The sequence below is a fragment of the Zea mays genome, chromosome 3 (genome assembly GCF_902167145.1).
Source record: "Zea mays cultivar B73 chromosome 3, Zm-B73-REFERENCE-NAM-5.0, whole genome shotgun sequence".
NCBI lineage: Eukaryota > Viridiplantae > Streptophyta > Magnoliopsida > Poales > Poaceae > Zea > Zea mays.
In genome coordinates this window covers 17,201,995-17,225,086 of record NC_050098.1, presented here as the reverse complement: position 1 = coordinate 17,225,086, position 23,092 = coordinate 17,201,995, and the positions used below count along the sequence as shown (strand labels likewise).

Sequence of the window (23,092 nt, the reverse complement as noted above, 5' to 3'; positions counted from 1 at the left end):
AATGACATTACAAAATCTGAAGGTGTCCTGTGCTGGGAGGGGATTAATGGGCTACCTTGGAAATAATCTTGAACAATGCATGCAACCTACACAAGCAATCAACAAGAAACATTTAATTTGATTTAAACATATTTGGAATCCAGTGGTAAAGAAAGTATTTATTTCAAAGCTTTTCACTGTGATTCTTATTGGCCTTTGCGCTGTTTCTACAGGATGATCTGACTCATCAGTTAGCTATGATAATACAACATAATGAGAATTTGTAGACAGTATGAGGGATCGCCGGAAACCATCTTGGAGCATGAGTAAGCAGCCACCTTGTTTATGCACTAGCTTTCACGGTTTAGTTCCCATCACCATGCCATTGCACTGACGCCTTGCAATTGCTCATCTTGTGCAATTCTATCCCTTAGTCATGTGCATGCATTTTGTCACTAATAGTCGCCTAGAGGGGGGGGGGGTGAATAGGGCGAAACTGAAATTCTCAAAAATAATCACAACTACAAGCCGGGTTAGCGTTAGAAATATAATCGAGTCCACGAGAGAGGGCGGAAAACAAATCGCAAGCGAATGATGAAGTGAGACACGCGGATTTGTTTTACCGAGGTTCGGTTCTCTCAAACCTACTCCCCGTTGAGGAGGCCACAAAGGCCGGGTCTCTTTCAACCCTTCCCTCTCTCAAACGGTCCCTTGGACCGAGTGAGCTTCTCTTCTCAAATCTCTTGGGAATCAAACTTCCCGCAAGGGCCACCACACGATTGGTGCCTCTTGCCTCAATTACAAGTGAGTGTTTGATCACAAGAAAGAATGCGAAAGAAAAGAAGCGATCCAAGCGCAAGAGCTCAAATGAACACTACAAATCACTCTCTCTAATCACTAATGCTTTGTGTGGGGTTGGGAGAGGATTTGATCTCTTTTGGTGTGCTTTGCAATGAATGCTAGCTCTTGTATAGTGGTTGGAAGCTGGAAAACTTGGATGCAATGAATGGTGGGGTGGTTGGGGTATTTATAGCCCCAACCACCAACTTGACCGTTGGTGGAGGCCGTCTGTTCGATGGCGCACCGGACAGTCCGGTGCACACCGGACATGTCCGGTGCCCCCGCCACGTCATCAGTGCCGTTGGAAATTGATCGTTGGAGTTCTGACTTCTGGGCCCGCCTTGATGTCCGGTGGCGCACCGGACATGCACTGTTCACTGTCCGGTGCGCCGGCATGGGCGACTCTGACTTCTGCGCGCGCTGCGCGCGCATTAAATGCCGTCGCAGGTAGCCGTTGGCGTGAAGTAGCCGTTGCTCCGAGGATGCACCGGACAGTCCGGTGTACACCGGACATGTCCGGTGAATTATAGCGGAGCAGCCTTCGCGAATTCCCGAGACTGGCGAGTTCCGGAGCCGTGCCTTCTTTGGAGCACCGGACACTGTCCGGTGTACACCGGACAGTCCGGTGAATTATAGCGTGCCGGCTCCAGGAAAGACCCGAGGCTGAGGAGTTCAGCGCGAGTTCTCCTGGTGCACCGGACACTGTCCGGTGCGCCACCGGACAGTCCGGTGCGCCAGACCAGGGAGTCTTCCGGGATGCCTTTAGCTCTTTATTTGAACCCAACTCTGGTCTTTTTTTAATTGGCTTGATGTGAACCTTTGACACCTGTATAACTTATTCACTAGAGCAAACTAGTTAGTCCAAAGATTTGTGTTGGGCAATTCAACCACCAAAATTATATAGGAACTAGGTGTAAACCTAATTCCCTTTCAATCTCCCCCTTTTTGGTGATTGATGCCAACACAAACCAAAGCAAATATAGAAGTGCATAATTGAACTAGTTTGTATGATGTAAGTGCAAAGGTTGCTTGGAATTGAGCCAATATAAATACTTACAAGATATGCATGGATTGTTTCTTCATTTTTAACATTTTGGACCACGTTTGCACCACATGTTTTGTTTTTGCAAAAATCTTTTGTAAATCTTTTCAAAGTTCTTTTGCAAATAGTCATAGGTAAATGAATAAGAGTTTGCAAGTCATTTTCAAGTTTTGAAATTTTCTCCCCCTGTTTCAAATGCCTTTCCTTTGACTAAACAAAACTCCCCCTAAATGAAATCATCCTCTTAGTGTTCAAGAGGGTTTTGATGATTCAAAATGAAAAACTATTTTCTCCCCCTTTTGAACTCAATAAGATACCAATTGAAAGATACTCTTGGAAAACACTAAGTTTTTTGAAATTGGTGGTGGTGCGGTCCTTTTGCTTTGGGCTCAACCTTTCTCCCCCTTTGGCATGAATCGCCAAAAACGGAATCATTAGAGCCCTTGCGAAGTATTTTCTCCTCCTTTGGTTATAAAATAGATGAATGAAGAGTATACCAAAATTGGAGAGATGCTTGGAGTGACGGCGAAGGATGAGTAGTGGAGTGGAGTGGAAGCCTTTATCTTCGCCGAAGACTCCAATTCCCTTTCAATATACCTATGACTTGGTTTGAAATACTCTTGAAAACACATTAGTCATAGCATATACAAAAGAGATATGATCAAAGGTATACTTGTGTGCTATGTGTGCAAACTAGCAAAAGAAATTTCTAGAATCAAGAATATTGAGCTCATGCCTAAGTTTGGTAAAAGTTTGTTCATCAAGTGGCTTGGTAAAGATATCGGCTAATTGATCTTTAGTGTTGATGTATGAAATCTCGATATCCCCCTTTTGTTGGTGATCCCTAAGAAAATGATACCGAATGGCTATGTGTTTAGTGCGGCTATGCTCGACGGGATTGTCGGCCATTTTAATTGCACTCTCATTATCACATAGCAAAGGGACTTTGGTTAATTTGTAACCGTAGTCCCGCAAGATTTGCCTCATCCAAAGCAATTGCGCGCAACAATGGCCTGCGGCAATATATTTGGCTTCGGCGGTAGAAAGAGCGACCGAATTTTGCTTCTTTGAAGCCCAAGACACCAAGGATCTTCCCAAGAACTGGCAAGTCCCCGATGTGCTCTTTCTATTAATCTTACACCCCGCCCAATCGGCATCCGAATAGCCAATCAAATCAAATGTGGATCCCCGAGGGTACCAAAGCCCAAACTTAGGTGTATAAGCCAAATATCTCAAGATTCGTTTTACGGCCGTAAGGTGTGATTCCTTAGGGTCGGCTTGGAATCTTGCACACATGCAAACGGAAAGCATAATGTCCGGTCGAGATGCACATAAATAAAGCAATGAACCAATCATCGACCGGTATACCTTTTGATCCACAGACTTACCTCCCGTGTCGAGGTCGAGATGCCCATTGGTTCCCATGGGTGTCTTGATGGGCTTGGCATCCTTCATCCCAAACTTGTTTAGAATGTCTTGAGTGTACTTCGTTTGGCTAATGAAGGTGCCCTCTTGGAGTTGCTTTACTTGGAATCCTAAGAAATACTTCAACTCCCCCATCATAGACATCTCGAACTTCTGTGTCATAATCCTACTAAACTCTTCATATGTAGACTCGTTAGTAGACCCAAATATAATATCATCAACATAAATTTGGCATACAAACAGGTCATTTTCAAGAGTTTTAGTAAAGAGTGTAGGATCGGCTTTTCCGACTTTGAAGCCATTAGCAATAAGAAAATCTCTAAGGCATTCATACCATGCTCTTGGGGCTTGCTTGAGCCCATAAAGCGCCTTAGAGAGCTTATAGACATGGTTAGGATACTCACTGTCTTCAAAGCCGGGAGGTTGCTCAACATAGACCTCTTCCTTGATTGGTCCATTGAGGAAGGCACTTTTCACGTCCATTTGATAAAGCTTAAAGCCATGGTAAGTAGCATAGGCTAATAATATGCGAATTGACTCAAGCCTAGCTACGGGTGCATAGGTTTCACCGAAATCCAAACCTTCGACTTGGGAGTATCCCTTGGCCACAAGTCGAGCTTTGTTCCTTGTCACCACGCCATGCTCATCTTGCTTGTTGCGGAAGACCCATTTGGTTCCTACAACATTTTGATTAGGACGTGGAACCAAATGCCATACCTCATTTCTAGTGAAGTTGTTGAGCTCCTCTTGCATTGCCACCACCCAATCCGAATCTTGTAGTGCTTCCTCTACCCTGTGTGGCTCAATAGAGGAAACAAACGAGTAATGTTCACAAAAATGTGCAATACGATATCTAGTGGTTACCCCCTTATGAATGTCGCCGAGGATGGTGTCGACGGGGTGATCTCGTTGGATTGCTTGGTGGACTCTTGGGTGTGGCGGCCTTTGCTCTTCACCCTCCTTGTCTTGATCATTTGCATCTCCCCCTTGATTATTGCCGTCATCTTGAGGTGGCTCATTTGCTTGATCTTCTACTTCATCAACTTGACCTTCATCCTTATTTTGAGTTGGTGGAGATGCTAGTGTGGAGGAGGATGTTTGATCTTGTGTATGTGGAGGCTCTTCGGATTCCTTAGGACACACATCCCCAATGGACATGTTTCTTAGCGCTATGCATGGAGCCTGTTCTTCACCTATCTCATCAAGATCAACTTGCTCTACTTGAGAGCCATTAGTTTCATCAAACACAACGTCACAAGAAACTTCAACTAGTCCTGAGGACTTGTTAAAGACTCTATATGCCCTTGTGTTTGAATCATATCCTAGTAAAAAGCCTTCTACAGTTTTAGGAGCAAATTTAGATTTTCTACCTCTCTTAACAAGAATAAAGCATTTGCTACCAAAAACTCTAAAATATGAAATGTTGGGCTTTTTACCGGTTAGGAGTTCATAGGATGTCTTCTTGAGGATTCGGTGTAGATACAACCGGTTGATAGCGTAGCAAGCGGTGTTGACCGCCTCGGCCCAAAACCGATCCGAAGTCTTATACTCATCAAGCATGGTTCTTGCCATGTCCAATAGAGTTCGATTCTTCCTCTCCACTACTCCATTTTGTTGTGGAGTGTAGGGAGAAGAGAACTCATGCTTGATGCCCTCCTCCTCAAGGAAGCCTTCAATTTGAGAGTTCTTGAACTCCGTCCCGTTGTCGCTTCTAATTTTCTTGATCCTTAAGCCGAACTCATTTTGAGCCCATCTCAAGAATCCCTTTAAGGTCTCTTGGGTTTGAGATTTTTCCTGCAAAAAGAACACCCAAGTGAAGCGAGAATAATCATCCACTATTACAAGACAATACTTACTCCCGCCGATGCTTATGTAAGCAATCGGGCCGAATAGATCCATGTGGAGTAGCTCAAGCGGCCTGTCGGTCGTCATGATGTTCTTGTGTGGATGTTGGGTTCCAACTTGCTTCCCGGCTTGACATGCGCTACAAATCCTGTCTTTCTCAAAATGAACATTTGTTAATCCTAAAATGTGTTCTCCCTTTAGAAGCTTATGAAGATTCTTCATCCCAACATGGGCTAGTCGGCGGTGCCAGAGCCAACCCATGTTAGTCTTAGCAATTAAGCAAGTGTCGAGTTCAGCTCTATCAAAATCTACCAAGTATAGCTGACCCTCTAACACTCCCTTAAATGCTATTGAATCATCACTTCTTCTAAAGACAGTGACACCTACATCAGTGAATAGACAGTTGTAGCCCATTTGACATAATTGGGATACGGAAAGCAAATTGTAATCTAAAGAATCTACAAGAAAAACATTGGAAATAGTATGGTCAGGTGATATAGCAATTTTACCCAGTCCTTTGACCAAACCTTGATTTCCATCCCCGAATGTGATAGCTCGTTGGGGATCTTGGTTTTTCTCATATGAGGAGAACATCTTTTTCTCCCCTGTCATGTGGTTTGTGCACCCGCTGTCGAGTATCCAACTTGATCCCCCGGATGCATAAACCTACAAAATAATTTTAGTTCTTGACTTTAGGTACCCAAACGGTTTTGGGTCCTTTGGCATTAGAAATAAGAACTTTGGGTACCCAAACACAAGTCTTGGAGCCCTTGTGTTTGCCCCCAACAAATTTGGCAACTACCTTGCCGGATTTATTAGTCAAAACATAAGATGCATCAAAAGTTTTGAATGAAATAGCATGATCATTTGATGCATTAGGAGTTTTCTTCCTAGGCACCTTGGCACGGGTTGGTTGCCTAGAGCTAGATGTCTCACCCTTATACATAAAAGCATGATTAGGGCCAGAGTGAGACTTCCTAGAGTGAAATTTCCTAATTTTGCTCTCAGGATAACCGGCAGGGTACAAAATGTAACCCTCATTATCCTGAGGCATGGGAGCCTTGCCCTTCACAAAGTTAGACAAGTTCTTAGGAGGAGCATTAAGTTTGACATTGTCTCCCCTTTGGAAGCCAATGCCATCCTTGATGCCCGGGCATCTCCCATTATAGAGCATACTTCTAGCAAATTTAAACTTTTCATTTTCCAAGTTATGCTCGGCAATTTTTGCATCTAATTTGGCTATATGATCATTTTGTTGTTTAATTAAGACCATGTGATCATGAATAGCATCAACATCAATATCTCTACATCTAGTACAAATAGAAACATGCTCAACGGTAGATGTAGAGGGTTTGCAAGATTTTAGTTCAACAACCTTAGCATGTAATATATCATTCTCACTTCTAAGGTTGGAAATTGTAGAATTGCAAACATCAAAATCTTTAGCCTTAGCGATCAAATTTTCATTTTCTACTCTAAGGCTAGCAAGAGAATCATTCAATTCCTTAATCTTAGCAAGCAAGTCATCATTATCATTTCTAAGATTGGGAATTGAAGCATCACCAACATGAGACTCAACCTTAGCAATTAAACTAGCATTTGCATTTCTAAGGTTGATAATGGTGTCATGGCAAGTGCTTAGCTCACTAGATAGTTTTTGACATTTTTCTACTTCTTGAGCATAAGCATTTTTAACCTTAACATGTTTCTTGTTTTCTTTAATTAGAAAATCCTCTTGGGAATCCAAAAGGTCATCTTTTTCATGAATAGCACTAATCAATTCATTTAATTTTTCCTTTTGTTCCATGTTAAGATTGGCAAAAAGGGTAAGCAAGTTATCCTCCTCATCACTAGCATTATCTTCACTAGAGGACTCATATTTTGTGGAGGATTTAGATTTAACCTTTTTCTTTTTGCCGTCCTTTGCCATGAGGCACTTGTGGCCGACGTTGGGGAAGAGAAGCCCCTTGGTGACGGCGATGTTGGCGGCATCCTCGTCGTCGGAGGAGGAGTCGGTGGAGCTCTCGTCGGAGTTCCACTCCCGGCAAACATGGGCATCGCCGCCCTTCTTCTTGTAATATTTCTTCTTTTCTCTCCTCTTTCCCTTCTTGTCGTTGCCCCTGTCACTGTCACTAGACATAGGACATTTTGCAATAAAATGACCGGGCTTACCACATTTGTAGCACACTTTCTTGGAGCGGGGTTTGTAGTCCTTCCCCCTCCGATGCTTGAGGATTTGGCGAAAGCTTTTAATGATTAAAGCCATCTCCTCATTGTCGAGCTTGGAGGCGTCAATTGGTTGTCTACTCGGTGTAGACTCCTCCTTCTTCTCCTCCGTTGCCTTGAAGGCCACCGGCTGTGCCTCGGACGTGGAGGGTTCGTCAAGCTCGTTGATCTTCTTTGATCCTTTAATCATACATTCAAAGCTCACAAAATTCCCGATAACTTCCTCGGGGGTCATTAATGGGTATCTAGGATTACCACGAATCAATTGAACTTGAGTGGGGTTAAGAAAAATGAGAGCTCTTAGAATAACCTTAACCACCTCATGGTCGTCCCACTTTTTGCTCCCTAGGTTGCGCACTTGGTTCACCAAGGTTTTGAGCCGGTTGTACATATCTTGTGGCTCCTCCCCTTGGCGAAGACGGAAGCGACCGAGCTCCCCCTCGATCGTTTCCCACTTGGTGATTTTGGTGAGTTCATCACCCTCGTGCGCGGTCCTGAGTAGGTCCCAAATCTCCTTTGCATTCTTCAACCCTTGCACTTTGTTGTATTCCTCCTTGCTTAAAGAGGCGAGGAGTATGGTTGTGGCTTGAGAGTTGAAGTGCTCGATTTGGGCCACTTCGTCCGTATCATAATCCTCATCCCCTACAGAAGGTACCTGTGCTCCAAACTCAACAACATTCCATATACTTTTGTGGAGTGAGGTTAGATGAAATTTCATTAAATCACTCCACCTAGCATAATCTTCGCCATCAAAAGTTGGTGGTTTGCCTAATGGAACGGAAAGCAATGGAGTATGTCTAGATGTACGGGGATAGTGTAAGGGAATCTTACGAAACTTCTTGCGCTCTTGGCGCTTAGAAGTTACGGAAGGCGCATCGGAGTCGGAGGTAGATGTTGATGAAGTGTCGGTCTCGTAGTAGACCACCTTCCTCATCCTTTTGTGCTTGTCTCCTTTCCGATGCGACTTGTGGGAAGAAGATTTCTCCTTCTTCTCCTTGTGGTGTGAGGAAGAGGATCTTTTCTCCTTCCGTTTGGAGGAGTCCTTCTTCTTCTCCTTCCTCTTGGTGCGGGACTCTTCCGATGAAGTGCTCCCTTGGCTCGTAGTGGGCTTGTCGCCGGTCTCCATCTCCCTCTTGGTGTGGTCTCCCGACATCACTTCGAGCGGTTAGGCTCTAATGAAGCACCGGGCTCCGATACCAATTGATAGTCGCCTAGAGGGGGGGGGGTGAATAGGGCGAAACTGAAATTCTCAAAAATAATCACAACTACAAGCCGGGTTAGCGTTAGAAATATAATCGAGTCCACGAGAGAGGGCGGAAAACAAATCGCAAGCGAATGATGAAGTGAGACACGCGGATTTGTTTTACCGAGGTTCGGTTCTCTCGAACCTACTCCCCGTTGAGGAGGCCACAAAGGCCGGGTCTCTTTCAACCCTTCCCTCTCTCAAACGGTCCCTTGGACCGAGTGAGCTTCTCTTCTCAAATCTCTTGGGAATCAAACTTCCCGCAAGGGCCACCACACGATTGGTGCCTCTTGCCTCAATTACAAGTGAGTGTTTGATCACAAGAAAGAATGCGAAAGAAAAGAAGCGATCCAAGCGCAAGAGCTCAAATGAACACTACAAATCACTCTCTCTAATCACTAATGCTTTGTGTGGGGTTGGGAGAGGATTTGATCTCTTTTGGTGTGCTTTGCAATGAATGCTAGCTCTTGTATAGTGGTTGGAAGCTGGAAAACTTGGATGCAATGAATGGTGGGGTGGTTGGGGTATTTATAGCCCCAACCACCAACTTGACCGTTGGTGGAGGCCGTCTGTTCGATGGCGCACCGGACAGTCCGGTGCACACCGGACATGTCCGGTGCCCCCGCCACGTCATCAGTGCCGTTGGAAATTGACCGTTGGAGTTCTGACTTTTGGGCCCGCCTTGATGTCCGGTGGCGCACCGGACATGCACTGTTCACTGTCCGGTGCGCCGGCATGGGCGACTCTGACTTCTGCGCGCGCTGCGCGCGCATTAAATGCCGTCGCAGGTAGCCGTTGGCGTGAAGTAGCCGTTGCTCCGAGGATGCACCGGACAGTCCGGTGTACACCGGACATGTCCGGTGAATTATAGCGGAGCAGCCTTCGCGAATTCCCGAGACTGGCGAGTTCCGGAGCCGTGCCTTCTTTGGAGCACCGGACACTGTCCGGTGTACACCGGACAGTCCGGTGAATTATAGCGTGCCGGCTCCAGGAAAGACCCGAGGCTGAGGAGTTCAGCGCGAGTTCTCCTGGTGCACCGGACACTGTCCGGTGCGCCACCGGACAGTCCGGTGCGCCACCGGACAGTCCGGTGCGCCAGACCAGGGAGTCTTCCGGGATGCCTTTAGCTCTTTATTTGAACCCAACTCTGGTCTTTTTTTAATTGGCTTGATGTGAACCTTTGACACCTGTATAACTTATTCACTAGAGCAAACTAGTTAGTCCAAAGATTTGTGTTGGGCAATTCAACCACCAAAATTATATAGGAACTAGGTGTAAGCCTAATTCCCTTTCAGTCACAGTCGGATAATCTAGCTTGGGGATCTCAATTACCGGATCACACTGTCCTACCCATGACCGATCTGTGAAAGCGCTCGTGGAGATGCAATACTGGAAAGTGTTGTTGTAAAAAGACCAGGTGAGTGCTCAGCGCGACTACTACTTCATAAAAACAATGTACTTCCATGCAAACATTCTGATTACGAGTAACATTAAAAGGTAGCAAAATTCTTTCCGGTAGTAGTTACATTTCTTGTGACATTGGCAACCATTACTTTATATCCTATCATTCTTTTTTCTCCGATGAAGTTACAATGCAAGCGTCAGTTGTGTAGGAAGGAGAAGAAGGTCTACTCGACAGCGATACTAGAGAGGAAAAAGTCACCGAACCGCCTTGTCGTCGTCGAGGCCACCAACGACGATAACTCCATCGTCGCACTGCACCCTGACAGAGGCTGTAGCTCTTCCGCGACGATACTGTGCTCCTCAAGGTCTTATATTATATGGCTAATCTAAGCTTGTTGTAGCAGCTTTGGGATGTTAAGCTAATTTAGCATATTGTATTATCACGTGACCGATCTCTGTGTGTTCGATCTGAATTCCGTGTATTTGGAGTGCAGACCTGTTAGAAATAAACTTAGCTTTTATCTCAAGTACTTGCTGAAGTGTTTAATGTTGTAATTCGTTGTATTGTTTGAGAACTTGAGTATGTTGAGGCAATGAGGGTATTTGGGCTCCCTCTGCTTTGCTGCTGTAGTGTGTAGATTTTAGAAATTTACCAATTCACATTCGTACATCATTGATTCATTTGAAGGCAGTAGTAATCTAGATTTGTTTTATTGCTTGCTTCAGTAACATATTTTAATATACTTGGTTTGTTATGTTCAAATCTCCTCATACATTTTTTCTATATTTAAATGCAACCATTCTTTTTGTATGAATTAATTCATTGTTCATAGTTAGAACAGAGAATAAACACTATTTAGTAATGCATGATTAACTCATTGTTCATAGTTAGAACAGGGAAGCAACACTATTTAGTATTATTCAAATTTGTCTTCATTGTTCTGCTAGATGAAGATGATGTGCTGCATACAAAATTCATTTTTTGTGATCCCTATCGTGATAATTTGGATTTGATGGCTGTACTTGTAACTCAAGTGTGTTCAAGGGACTGAACAATTGGATATGGGTTGGCCTATCTTTTTTAAAGTCTCTTTATGGCTACTGTTTGTCCACCAGTGCCAGGATGTGAAATATGGGAAGCGTGTGTACATTCTTCCAATTGATGATATAGTTGAAGGCATTACAGGGAACCTATTTGATGCCTTCTTGAAACGTAAGTTTCTGATCTTGTGAATTTCTTAGTTGATCTAGGTTTTTTTGGGCATCAGCATGGCTCCATGGCACTTATTTCTCATGTTACTTCAACTGAAGTAGCTCCCTTTTCTTTTGTTGTCAATGGTTTACTGAGTTCTGATCAAGGAGGAGTCTGCCATTTATACTACCTAATTAATATGCTTGTATATTGTTTCTGCCATTTCATGTAGACCTTGCAGCTGTTTTGTCATAATAACACCCCTTATGAAACTGTGCAACATACTTCGTAGAAGCATACAGGCCCGTGAGGAAAGGAGACCTTTTCCTTGTCATGGGTGGAATGAGAAGCGTGGAATTCAAAGTGATAGAGACTGACCCTTCTGAATATTGTATCGTTGCCCCAGATACTGAAATATTTTGTGATGGGGAGCCTATTAAGAGAGAGGATGAGGAGCGTCTTGATGAAGTTGGTTATTATGATGTTGGTGGAGTTAGAAAGCAAATGGCCCAAATCAGAGAGCTTGTTGAGCTTCCACTACGCCATCCTCAGCTTTTCAAATCTATTGGTGTGAAGCCACCAAAGGGCATATTGCTATATGGGCCACCTGGTTCTGGAAAGACTCTTATTGCTCGTGCTGTTGCAAACGAGACTGGAGCCTTTTTCTTTCTAATCAATGGTCCAGAGATCACAAAATTTATATGTATAGCTAGGATCACCAATGGATTACAAAATCTTTTCTCATAACAATATAACACATTTATATATAAGTTATCATAATATTATATGTTCCCGTTGCAACGCACGGGCACTAACCTAGTTTATATTTATGAAAATACCCATAGTTATCTGACTACAGTACTAGCGCTGGAAGGGGAAACAAATTGAGCACAAAAAAGTAGGAAACATCCATCCCCAGTGCCTAAAATTGAGCACAAACAAGTTGTTTAGCAATATTTTTTATACCACCTGAAAATTTTCCGCCAAAAGTGTAACCGTATATGTAGAAGTTATAAGAATAAGATATGCGTTGTTGACTTATTGTACCTGATGGATACATACGATGGACATGAGCAGATATTTACCTGCGAATACAGTGGCGGATGGGCATAAGTAATTCCCGCGGGTTGGTCGTGGGCAGATATCTACTCTATCCGATTCAAATCTAACTTGTTGCCATCTCTAGTAGGTGGTATACTAGTTTGGGAGCCATAAACTAGAGAGAATTGGAGGTGGGAGAGGCTACCATCATCGTCTTGTTCTAAATGAATAACAATGAAATTTTAGTCCCTCCAATTTTCTCTAGTTTTGTGGCTCCCAAACTATTTCCACTCAACACAGTTAAGGCTATAACCAGCAGATCAATACTTTTTTAACAGGAGACGTAAACGGTTGGAAATAGCTTTGTTGGTTTACCTCTATCGCTCCGCTAGCAAATCATAATGCGTGACTTCAAAAAATGTGCTTTAGGGACGTGACTTCAACCGTTTCAAAAAAGTTGTGCTTTAGGGACGTGACTTCAATCCGTGTTAAAAAATGTGCTACGTGACTTTAATCCGTGTTAAAAAAATGTGCTTTATCCCTAACCTGTTTTCTTTACCAAGTCTGCATCGTCATAAAACTCCAATTCTAAAACCGACGAGAAGAGACCACCGTGAAAAAAAAGAGATACTCTTTTGTTTGATTTGGTCCCTAACCTGTCTGCTGTACCAAGTTCACATCGCGTCATTATCACATTATGTACACTCTAGATTCACGTGATACCAAAGGAATTCTCATGTGATTCTCTGTCAAATCCTCCGACTGAACTCTGAAACTCTTTTCTTTTCTTTCCTGACGACGAAAAAAAAACCGAAGACATATATCCTCCTCTCTGTTGGCGTGGCGCTCCTACTCCCCAACCATAAATAACCTCACCCGCTCTCCCTCCGCCCTCTTCCCATGCACCGCCCGCTGCCGTGCCCGCCCTGCCCTCCACCTTCTCCCGGCGCAATAAACAAGTCGAGGCGAGGCGAGGCGGCAGCGGCGGCGGCGGCATTGCCGAGATTTCCGTGATTCTTGCGCTTGTTAGTTGTGCTGTGTATAGGTATATACTACGACCTGGTTGTCTCAACTCTTCCTTTCGTTTCTCTTATTGGCTGCTGTCCTTGGGAGTTCGCTTCAGTTGGGCCGGCCGGGGGTGGTTCCGTTCAGTTCCTTATCTGTTGGAGTAGTCGTCGGCGGCGATGGGTATCCTCGCGCTCATCACCGGCAAGGCGGGCGCCAGCGGGTTCGGGTCGGCGTCCACGGCGGAGCAGGTCACCGACGGCGCTGACGCCAGCCGCCTCACCGTCGCTATCACAGGTAAATAAACCACCGGCGGCAGATTCCTAGAAAAGATGCAAGAACCTACTGTTTCTCTTCCTGCTGCTGCCTATTATGTCGCTTGATATCTACGTATAATAAAATTCGCCGGGTTTTTCCTCTGTAAATCGTGGCTGCATGCTTTGGGTTCTCGATAGCTTCCCCTCTTTGGGGCGCTTGATAAGGAGGTGTGGGTAGATCTCCACCTGCCCTTTACTATCTGTGTGGCATGGCAGGTCAGATCCGCACCCTGTTGTAATTGCTGGCCGGCTTTCTCGCAGCTGTACTTACTGGTCATTGTTTTATGAGCCTCGTCTATGGAGCATGGAATCTTTGCCTCTTCAATGACTGTGTTGTTGGAAAGCGCGACCTGCTCAGTCCCTTTCTCAGAAACCTCTGCTGAATCTACTGTTGCTTTAGATTTCAACTGATGGATCTACTGAACTTTTTCATGGAATGCCATGCTTTGTAGTCACCAACATTTTGCACAGCCCGGCATTTATCCCTTGGCTACTTTAGTACTTTGTTTGTAATCTACTCTCGCGTGGTTTCTCTCTCTTTTTTTTTGTTTGTGTTGGTATTTTTTTTCTTCTTAAGAAAACATCCTTTTCTGTATGTGTACTTACAAATGTTGGGTATGTGGGTTTAGACCTGGCTTTGCGTATGATACCTTTATGTATGAATTTGACTGACGTCTTGTTACCACCAGCTTTATCGCAAACTGCACTTGGTCAAAAGTTGAGATGTAGACCGAGTTTACCTGTGAACTATAACTACCAACTAACATTTCCGTGCAGTGGCCTGTACTGAAAATTTACACTAGTAGAACGTACCAGGAAGCAGCAAAGGACTAATTATATGCATCAGAAGGTTTGGGATCAAATTAAGATAAGGCGGAGCTGATACTGTCCCCTCGATTTTTTGTCATCACGCCGCCACCAAAATATGCTCCGATCTTCACCTTACCTCCGCGTGCATCTAAACACTAGAGAAAATGTAGTCGTTCCTTCCATCTCTACAACCGTAAAGTTATTACTGTATATATTATATGATGGTTTCCTACTCAATGCTGTGGTTGGATCACAGCGGGATGATGGATTTTGAGGACTATCATCTTCAGTCTTTTTCATCTCACTATAGTATTTTGAGGGTTCAGTTGCTCGCTTAACTCAATTCCAAGGTGTCAAAAATCTATTGCTTTCCAAATTTTACTGAAACTTGTAATTTTTGGCATATGCCAGGAGGAGCTAGTGGCATTGGTCTGGAGACATCAAGAGTCTTCGCCCTGAGAGGAGCCCATGTGGTCATCGCTGCTAGAAACACAGAGGCTGCATCAGAAGCAAGAAAGACCATCATGGAGAAGAACCCAACGGCACGTATTGATGTTCTGAAGCTAGACCTCAGCTCCCTCAAGTCTGTCAGGGCTTTTGTGGACCAGTTCAACTCGATGAAACTCCCTCTAAACATCCTGATGTAACCCTCTTCACCTCTCGTTCATGCTTGTTTTTTGCTTTCATATATATGATAGTTTCCTTTGCTTGTTTTTTCTTTCATATATATGAAAGTTTCCGCCTGTTTTAGCGCTTTCCTCTTTGCACTGGAACAAGGCTTGAAGGAATCCTTTTCTGTTCCACAGAAATAATGCAGGCGTCATGTTCTGCCCTTTTCAACTGTCTAAAGACGGGGTCGAGATGCAGTTCGCGACAAATCATCTAGGTATTCTCTCACTGACAGCATGACTTGCTTAAAACAGCTGAAATGAGTCTCATTTGTCCGGTACTGACTCTTGTTTTTTTTATCAGGACACTTTCTGCTTACCAATCTCCTCCTTGATACCATGAAGGCCACTGCCAAGTCTACGGGCATTGAGGGCCGCATTGTGAACCTGTCATCAGTCGCCCACCACCATACGTATCCGAAGGGAATTGACTTCGATAACCTCAACGATGAGAAAATGTATGTGCATTTATGGTTCTTCTTTGTAGGAATTGACTGTTGGTTTGAACTGCAAGTAATGATCTTTTATTAATTGGCAGATACAACGACAAAATGGCTTATGGACAGTCTAAGCTGGCGAACTTGCTGCATGCGAAGGAGCTCTCTAGAAGGCTGAAGGTATTTTTTTCAGGGTGTCCTAATAGTATTATCCATGTCTGTTACTCTTTCGGGAAGGGTAGAAACCTGAAGAGAAACATTTTTGTCCATCATGGCCCTGATGCTCTGTCCTGCTTCACTGTCATGAGGCGCTAACTGTAACTGTGAGGGGCAACTAGTAAGCAATAGCCATTGCAAGCTTTGGGATTTAGATAACTTTGGAACCTTAGGGATCTTGATAAATATGAAAATATCAGTGTGACTTCAAGAAATGATATGATCTCGTTCCCTTTTACCTATGTATGAAAATCCATGGTTCTGATGCATGCCTACACTGGTTAAAACTCTGAAACCTACTCCTGGTTCTCAAATTATGTGCCATCCTTCAGGATTCTGCTCTTACGCATTGTTAATTACATGTTCGTAAACAGGAAGAAGGAGCAAACATCACAGTTAACAGTGTCCATCCTGGATTGATCATGACCAATTTGATGAGGCACTCCTTTGTTCTCATGAGTATGCTCTCTTTTTATTTTTCCTTTTTTTCTCACATAGAATATATGTTCTCAGGCTCTAGCTAGGAACACTTATCTTCTGACAATGTTCTGAAGCACCTTGTTTCCTCTTGCAGAGGTGCTTCAGGTTGCCACTTACATACTGTGGAAGAATGTACCCCAGGTCTGGAGCCAGATCTTTGTATTTCATTTTTGTAGCCAATTCTTGTTCATAGCGACGTTATTATCTCGCAACTCGTGTTCTGAAATTTCGTGTATGCATTTCTTCAGGGAGCTGCGACTACTTGCTACGTAGGACTGAGCCCTCAACTCAAGGGAGTGACAGGAAAGTACTTTGCTGACTGCAACGTGGAGAAGACGAGCAAACTGGCGAGGAGCGAGGAGTTGGCGAAGCAGCTCTGGGACTTCAGCGAGGAGCTGATCAAGTCTGCGAAGTGAGAGCCGAAAGAGCTGGATCAGAGAAAATGTTGTGGTCCTGCTTGGCATCTAGTGGTACAAGTGATGACTGATTAGTATATAGCACGGAGGAGGAACCTGGGCGATGGCTGGACCTCATGGTGTTCAGGAATAAAATCTGCTTGCTTTCGTACATTAATTAGTCCGGTGTGGCAAACATCAATTTGTAGTGCTGTCAATATCTGTTCAATATACGTGCAGCTCAGTTCTGACTTGAAAAATGCAGAGTCGTGTTTGCCTGAAACATGTCGTTTCAACCAGTGTTTGATTCTTTTTCGTTATTTGGTTCAGCATCCGAATTGTGAGTACAGCTCTTCTTGTTACATTGTGGGCATCTCTACTATTTTGCAACAGAAACTGCAAGCCAAGATCCAAGATTCGTATCATCACACTATAATATGTAGACCACAAAATTCCTGCTTTTCATGTATGTAAATTGTGAACAGATCGAGAATAATCACACAGCCTGAGCCTACACTTGTTCTAGAAAAACCTCCGGCGAAGTTGGCTCGTCGTCGTGATCATCCTCCCACACCCCAAAGGCCGTGGTGAACCAGACGGCGGCGGTCACCACGACGACGGCGAACACTAGGGGCACGACGACGTCGGGCTTTGCCCGTCCGAGCATGCCGACAGGCACGCAGACGACGTCCCACGGCGGCCCGTCGAGCGGCAGGCCGACGCTGAACCCGTCGCCGGCGCCGCTGGAGCCCGGACACGCCCGGGAGAGCGGCGCCCCGGGCCCGACGGCCCAGACGAAGGCGAACTCCGGCGCGAACGCCGCCACGGCCACGGCCGTGGTGGCCACCGCCGTCCACGCGGCCGCGTAGAGCAGCAGCGCGCGGCGCGCGAAGGAGAGGGAGGGGAAGCTGGGGAACGCCATAGGGGGGTGTGTGCCCGCCCGACCGGTTGCGAGGATCGTTGGAGAGCTCGGTTCACGCGCGCGGTGCGAGGTTTATTAGCGGAGCGGGCGGGGAGCGGCTAGTGCTGCTGGTTGGGGGTGGGTGAAGAGGATTTGGCGGGAGAGCAGGTGACCGGTGGCGCTTGCGGAAGGAGCTCCGGAGTTGGAGCTGCTCCCCGGCTCCTTTTGAAGCAGGCTACGTAGGTCCCACCTTCTCTGGACCTCTGGTGGGCTGTGTAGCCGTGTAGGCAACAGTTTAGTATGCGAGCTCGCCTAACGCAGGCCGGCCCATTCAACACAGACCAGCCCATCCCGCTTCTCCTCTCTGACTGCCGTCCGCACGCTCGATAAGTTAGGGCTCGTTCGTTTTTCATCTTAATCCATGTAGATTTAGAAGAGATTAATAGCCTGGTTTTTTAGAACGGGCGTATAGAACAAATCCCGGTCGGATTGTTTGTCTAGTTTATATAAGATTTGATAAGTTATAACTATTTCGAATCTATTTAGGAAAAAACGAACAAAGCTTGAGTTATTTTTTAAGAGTTTTTATCCATAACGAGTCAAAATCTCTACTATTTTTTTTTTAAATCCCACCTAAATCATGTGGTATAGGAATAACTGAACAAGGTCTTAAATATAAGATGAGCTGAAAAGTTTATGGGAACCATGAAGCAAAACCTGTGCATCAGGTCTTTAGAGCAACTCCAGTAGATGATCAAAAGGAGCCACAGCCCTATAATTTTAAGTGATACATGAAAAATCATTCCTCCAACAGTTTCCCAGAATATTTTGAAAAAAAGTTAGCACAGCTCCAAAACTCCCTCTCGTGACCCTCAAATGTGCGGCACGAATAAATGTAATACAATAGAATGCAGTAGAAACCCTAACTGCAGGGGTACAAGAATATATGTAACCTAGTGGGCCAGTCCCATAAACAGGCCAGACCCATAAACACAGGAGCTCTAACAATAAAGCTCCCCAATCCACTCCGGCGTGCCCACCTGTGCTTCTTCGCGCGAGAGGACCCTGCTCTGCAGAAAGCAGGATTTGGATGCAAGTAGAAAAGAAACGCCATCTTATCCAGTTCGTTAGACTTTGCGTGGCAGCAGAGCTTCCTCCAGTAGCAGCGTTTTCCTAGCGTGAAAAGTATATGTAAAATAGACGATGTTGCCACTTGCACAAAGAATCTTATAAAGAAATGAAAACAGTTCGGGCTTTGAAAAGTTTTATTTTCTGATTGCTTGTGATTAGCTGTTGTGTGGGGGAAAAAAAATCTGAAACATAAAATGCTTAGCGAGGGACAACATCTAGACCTTGATTGGCCAAACATTCTAGACAGCATCTAGATCTTGATTGACAAGACATTCTCAGCTTACATATTATGGGATTGGCCGGACATTCTCAAGATACAAATAATGGGATTGGCCAAACATTACCAGCGTACAGGCTATTGGAGGCCAAGGCTGAATACAAGCTCATTTGGGCCATGGCCTTTTCCCTGATGACGTGGCATGTTTTAAATATTGAGCTACTAATTTTGTAGGGAGCTGCTGTGCGCGCAGGTAATTTTAGCCTATGAAAACAATTATAGTATCCCTAAAAGCTGGTTTTGGGGCTGACTTTTTTCACATTGAGTAGTTTTGATCAACGATTCAACTTTAGATGCTTCCCTGCCATACTTGTTGAGTCATCTTCAATAGCAGCCCCGTCTTTCTTAATATGCATAGCTTTCACCAGTATCTTGGTCCTAGGTTCTAGAATCATCCCTCTAGACTTCATTGCTGTGTAGTACTGCAGAGCTTCATCGAGCTTGCCCTGGGAATGAAGGCCATGAACCATAATAGTAAATGACCGTTGATCTGGGCCTGACCCTCTCCTCTCCATCTCATTCCATACCTGTTGCACCCCCTTGCCCTTCTCATATTTCCAGTTGATATAAAGGTTTTTTTTTTCGAAAAGACGGCAAGAGGATTGCCAAATATATTAATAGAAGGAGAAAAACCAAATACAGGGACTATTGGCCAGCAAGGTACCAACTACAGTCAATTCAAGAAAAAAAAGAAGAAGAGAGCGAAAAGAAGAGAAAAAATGAACCACCACTAAGAAAAAACAAAACCACCACTAGAGAACTCTCTGATCAAAAGATAGAAAAAGCCGCACTGTATTGTAAGACATCCTCCTTGATTTGATGGGCGACGACAAGTTGATCATTCCCGAAATTTTGAAAAATTCGCCTATTTCTTTCTTTCCAAATATTCCACCAAAAATAGACTACTAGCCCGTCAAATAACCTTCGTCTTGGCTTATCAATTCTGAGTCTACATTTTCTCCACCAAGTATGTAACTGGCCATCATGGTTTAGGTTTGCTAAAGAGTTGAGATTGGTCCAATGTAACAAAGTCCGCCAAATGCTTTTTGAGTAACTACAATCTTTGCACAGGTGACTCGGGGTTTTCGGATCTATGTGTCAAAGAGGACAAATAGGGTTGTGATCCCATCCCCTCTTCTGCAAATTGTTAGCTGTGAGGATCTTTTCATGTAGGAGCGTCCACGCGAAAAAACGGCATTTAGGCTCCGCTTTTGCCTTCCATATTGCTTCAATTTTGATTCTAGACATGCTTCCATTGAACTGAGCTTGGTAGGCGCTACGGTAGAGTATTCGCCATTGGCAGTCCAGCGCCATAATATTTGATCTTCATTTGCAACGTCCCTTACAACGTCACTGATGGCTCCCCACAGTGCCATCAATTCTTGAATTTCAGTACCTTCCTGAATCGGCCAGATATTGGATATCCATCTATTATCCTCTAGTCCCCTATTGACCGTGATATTCTTATGTCTCGTTTTTCTGAAAAGAGATGGTGCAATGTGACGAGGTGCCATCCCAGAGATCCAACTGGATTTCCAAAACAATGCCTTATTGCCATTGCCCACTGTGACCACCGTAGAGGCGTGAAATAAGTCCTGATCAGTTTTATCACAGGGAATGTCCAGACCCACCCAGGCTCTGTCCTCATTTTTTCAGCTGTACCACATCCAACGCAGACGTAGTGTCCGTGCGAAGCGTTCCAGATCTAAGATCCCGAGGCCTCCCAAAGACTTGGGTCTAGCTGTGACTTGCCAATTGATTAGACAATGACCACCACTCGAATTATCTGGGCCATCACCCTTCCAAAGAAAACTTCGCCGGATACGATCAATCCTCTAAATGACCCATTTTTGAGGTGGGAACACTGTTAAGTGGTAGATAGGTTGAGATGATAGCACGTCTTAACTAGTGTTTCTCTACCAGCTTTTGATAGGAGCTTGCCCTTCCAACCAGCTAGTCTAGAACCAATCTTATCAATTAGAGGCTGCACCTCAATCCGTCGAAGTTTCCTAGAGTGTAAAGGAAGACCCAAGTATTTTCCAGGGAAGGTCGAGATCCTCCCGGGAAAAAGATGAATGAGTGAGCTGATCGTATCTGATGGACAACGAATTGGAAAGATTTCCGTTTTTGCTAGGTTAAACTTGAGGCCTGAGCAATTAGTGAAAATTGTCAAGAGTTGTCGTAAATTTTGTAGCTCCGTATGGTCCGGATTGGCAAAAATTCCAGCATCATCAGCATAAAGCAAGCAACGCAAACGAGCTGATCTGGGTAGCACCGGCTTTAAAAAACCTAATCTTGCTGCTTGCTCAATCATTTTTTGGAGGGGGTCAATGGCCAAGATGAATAACATAGGCGAAAGCGGATCGCCTTGCCGCAGCCCCCGAGCATGTTTAAACTTATTGCATGTACGTCCGTTGACTAGAACTCTAGACGATGATGTAGCCAAGATGGCCGCAACCCAATCCCTCCACTTTTGGCCAAAACCCAGGGCCTTCAAGACATCTAGAAGGTAAGGCCGGCTCAAAGAGTCAAAAGCTTTCGATATATCCAATTTAATAAAAAGAGCTGCCTTATTGCTCTTGTGAAGACTACGAATAACATTCTGCACGTAGAGGAAATTGTCATGAATGCAGCGTTTCTTTATGAAAGCATTCTGTGAGGTGGACACGAGCTTATCAAGCATTGGGGCCAGACGGTCAGCCAAGGTTCAACATTAAGTTGTATGTATCAGAATCCAATTTACAGCCGGTTTGCTCCATCCTCTGCATCAAAGCAATGGCATCTTTGGATTTCTCAGTCGTCTTCAGAATGCAGGAGTATGTCCTGTTGTTTGGAGAGCAGCCCTTTGCTTCCATTTCATCCAAAAGTTCATAAACTTTTTCCATCCTTTTTATCTTACATAAGTATTTTATCAAAGTGTTGTACGTAGCCACATCTTCTCGACAAAGCCGGTCATTCATCTCACCAAAAATCTCAAGTGCTTCTGGAATCTTTTTCTTGAAGCACAGCTGGTCAATGACACAATTGCAAATCGCTACATCAGGATTAATCCCTTTCTCCCACATCTTATTGAATAGCTTCACCGCAAATTCTGCCATTTTTGGCCAGTGCGTTTATGTATGTACCAAAGGTGAACAGATCTCGCTCAACCTCAGATGCAACGATTTCATTCCAAATCCTTTGAGCATCTCTCAGGCTTCCCTTGACACACCAGCCGTTTAGTATAATGTTCCAGCTCTTCGTGACATGCGGGAACTCGTCTTTCTTCTCACGGAACAGTGCCTCTGCCTCCTCCACATGCTTATACCGGCACAGCGACATCAGGAGTATCTGGAACCCGGCCAAGTCAAGCTCAAACCCGTAATCCTTCCACAAGTAGAACACCTCTATCGCTTCCTGCACTTTGTGCGCACCCGCGTACCGGTTCAACAGCATGGCGACCATCCTATTCGTCATGAGTCATGACCACCAGACGCCGCTCCTCAGGAATCTCGTCAAACAGCTGCCTCATGTGCTTGACCTTCTTCATCCGCCCAAGAATGTCCAACATCTTGGTGTAGGCCCTCGACCCGTGGGCATACCCTGGTAGGGTTGCCGCCCAGTTGAAGAACGCCAGGGCGACCTGCCAGTTGGACCGCTGCTTCTGGAGGACCATGAGGATAATATCATCATCCATGTGGACAGCGAACCGACGAAGAGCACCCCTGAGATCGGCGTTGTCAGCATTGGTGGACTTGAGAACCTTCAGTACTTCATTGACGTAGACATCCGTGCGACGATCTGACATGCCGGCAGTGGCATGGCAAAACCTTGTTGGCCCAAGAAGGTTTCCGCTGTGAAGGACAACCTGGCAAAATGGTGAAGACAAACCCACCGAAGGCAGGAACCCCTTTGAGGCATTGCGTCGAACGGTTAGTGGGCGGTGCCAGGCAAGAACGCCAAGCCACCCGAAAACTGCGCAATGAAACACCAGAATGTCAGCGTCCAACCTCCGTCCTTGACCAAACTCGACAGCTACGGGCGTTCATGCGCTCGTGGGCCGACCCAGCCAAAAGAGCCCACCACTCACATCCCAAAAGCCAGGCTGATGGGAGGAGGGAGACTCTCCCTTTTAAGTTGCCCACAACCCCCTTGGCTAGCCGATGTGGGACTAAAGCCGAGACACTGACTACCGGCCCTGACATCCCACCCCCTTGGGAAGCCCCCCAAGGCAGGCAT

At 45.0% G+C, this 23,092-nt stretch overlaps 1 protein-coding gene and 1 pseudogene across 2 annotated transcripts; one reads left to right on the top strand and one right to left on the bottom strand.

Moving 5' to 3' along the window:
* Window positions 1-13,037: 13,037 nt before the first annotated feature.
* On the top strand, window positions 13,038-16,926 carry LOC100500950 (retinol dehydrogenase 11). Of its 2 annotated transcripts, XM_020549966.2 has the most exons (9): window positions 13,038-13,282; window positions 13,361-13,539; window positions 14,781-15,012; window positions 15,176-15,255; window positions 15,342-15,495; window positions 15,576-15,654; window positions 16,065-16,149; window positions 16,265-16,311; window positions 16,419-16,912. In XM_020549966.2, exons 2-9 carry the CDS (start codon window positions 13,422-13,424, stop codon window positions 16,584-16,586), a joined length of 963 nt encoding a protein of 320 aa, XP_020405555.1. In that variant the 5' UTR covers window positions 13,038-13,282; window positions 13,361-13,421; the 3' UTR covers window positions 16,587-16,912. The 2 variants fall into 2 exon arrangements, with proteins under 2 accessions (XP_020405555.1, NP_001182780.1); NM_001195851.1 differs by lacking the exon at window positions 13,038-13,282 and having other exon boundaries at window positions 13,336-13,539; window positions 16,419-16,926.
* Window positions 16,927-19,101: 2,175 nt separating this feature from the next.
* On the bottom strand, window positions 19,102-23,092 carry LOC103651799 (putative pentatricopeptide repeat-containing protein At3g15200; annotated as a pseudogene).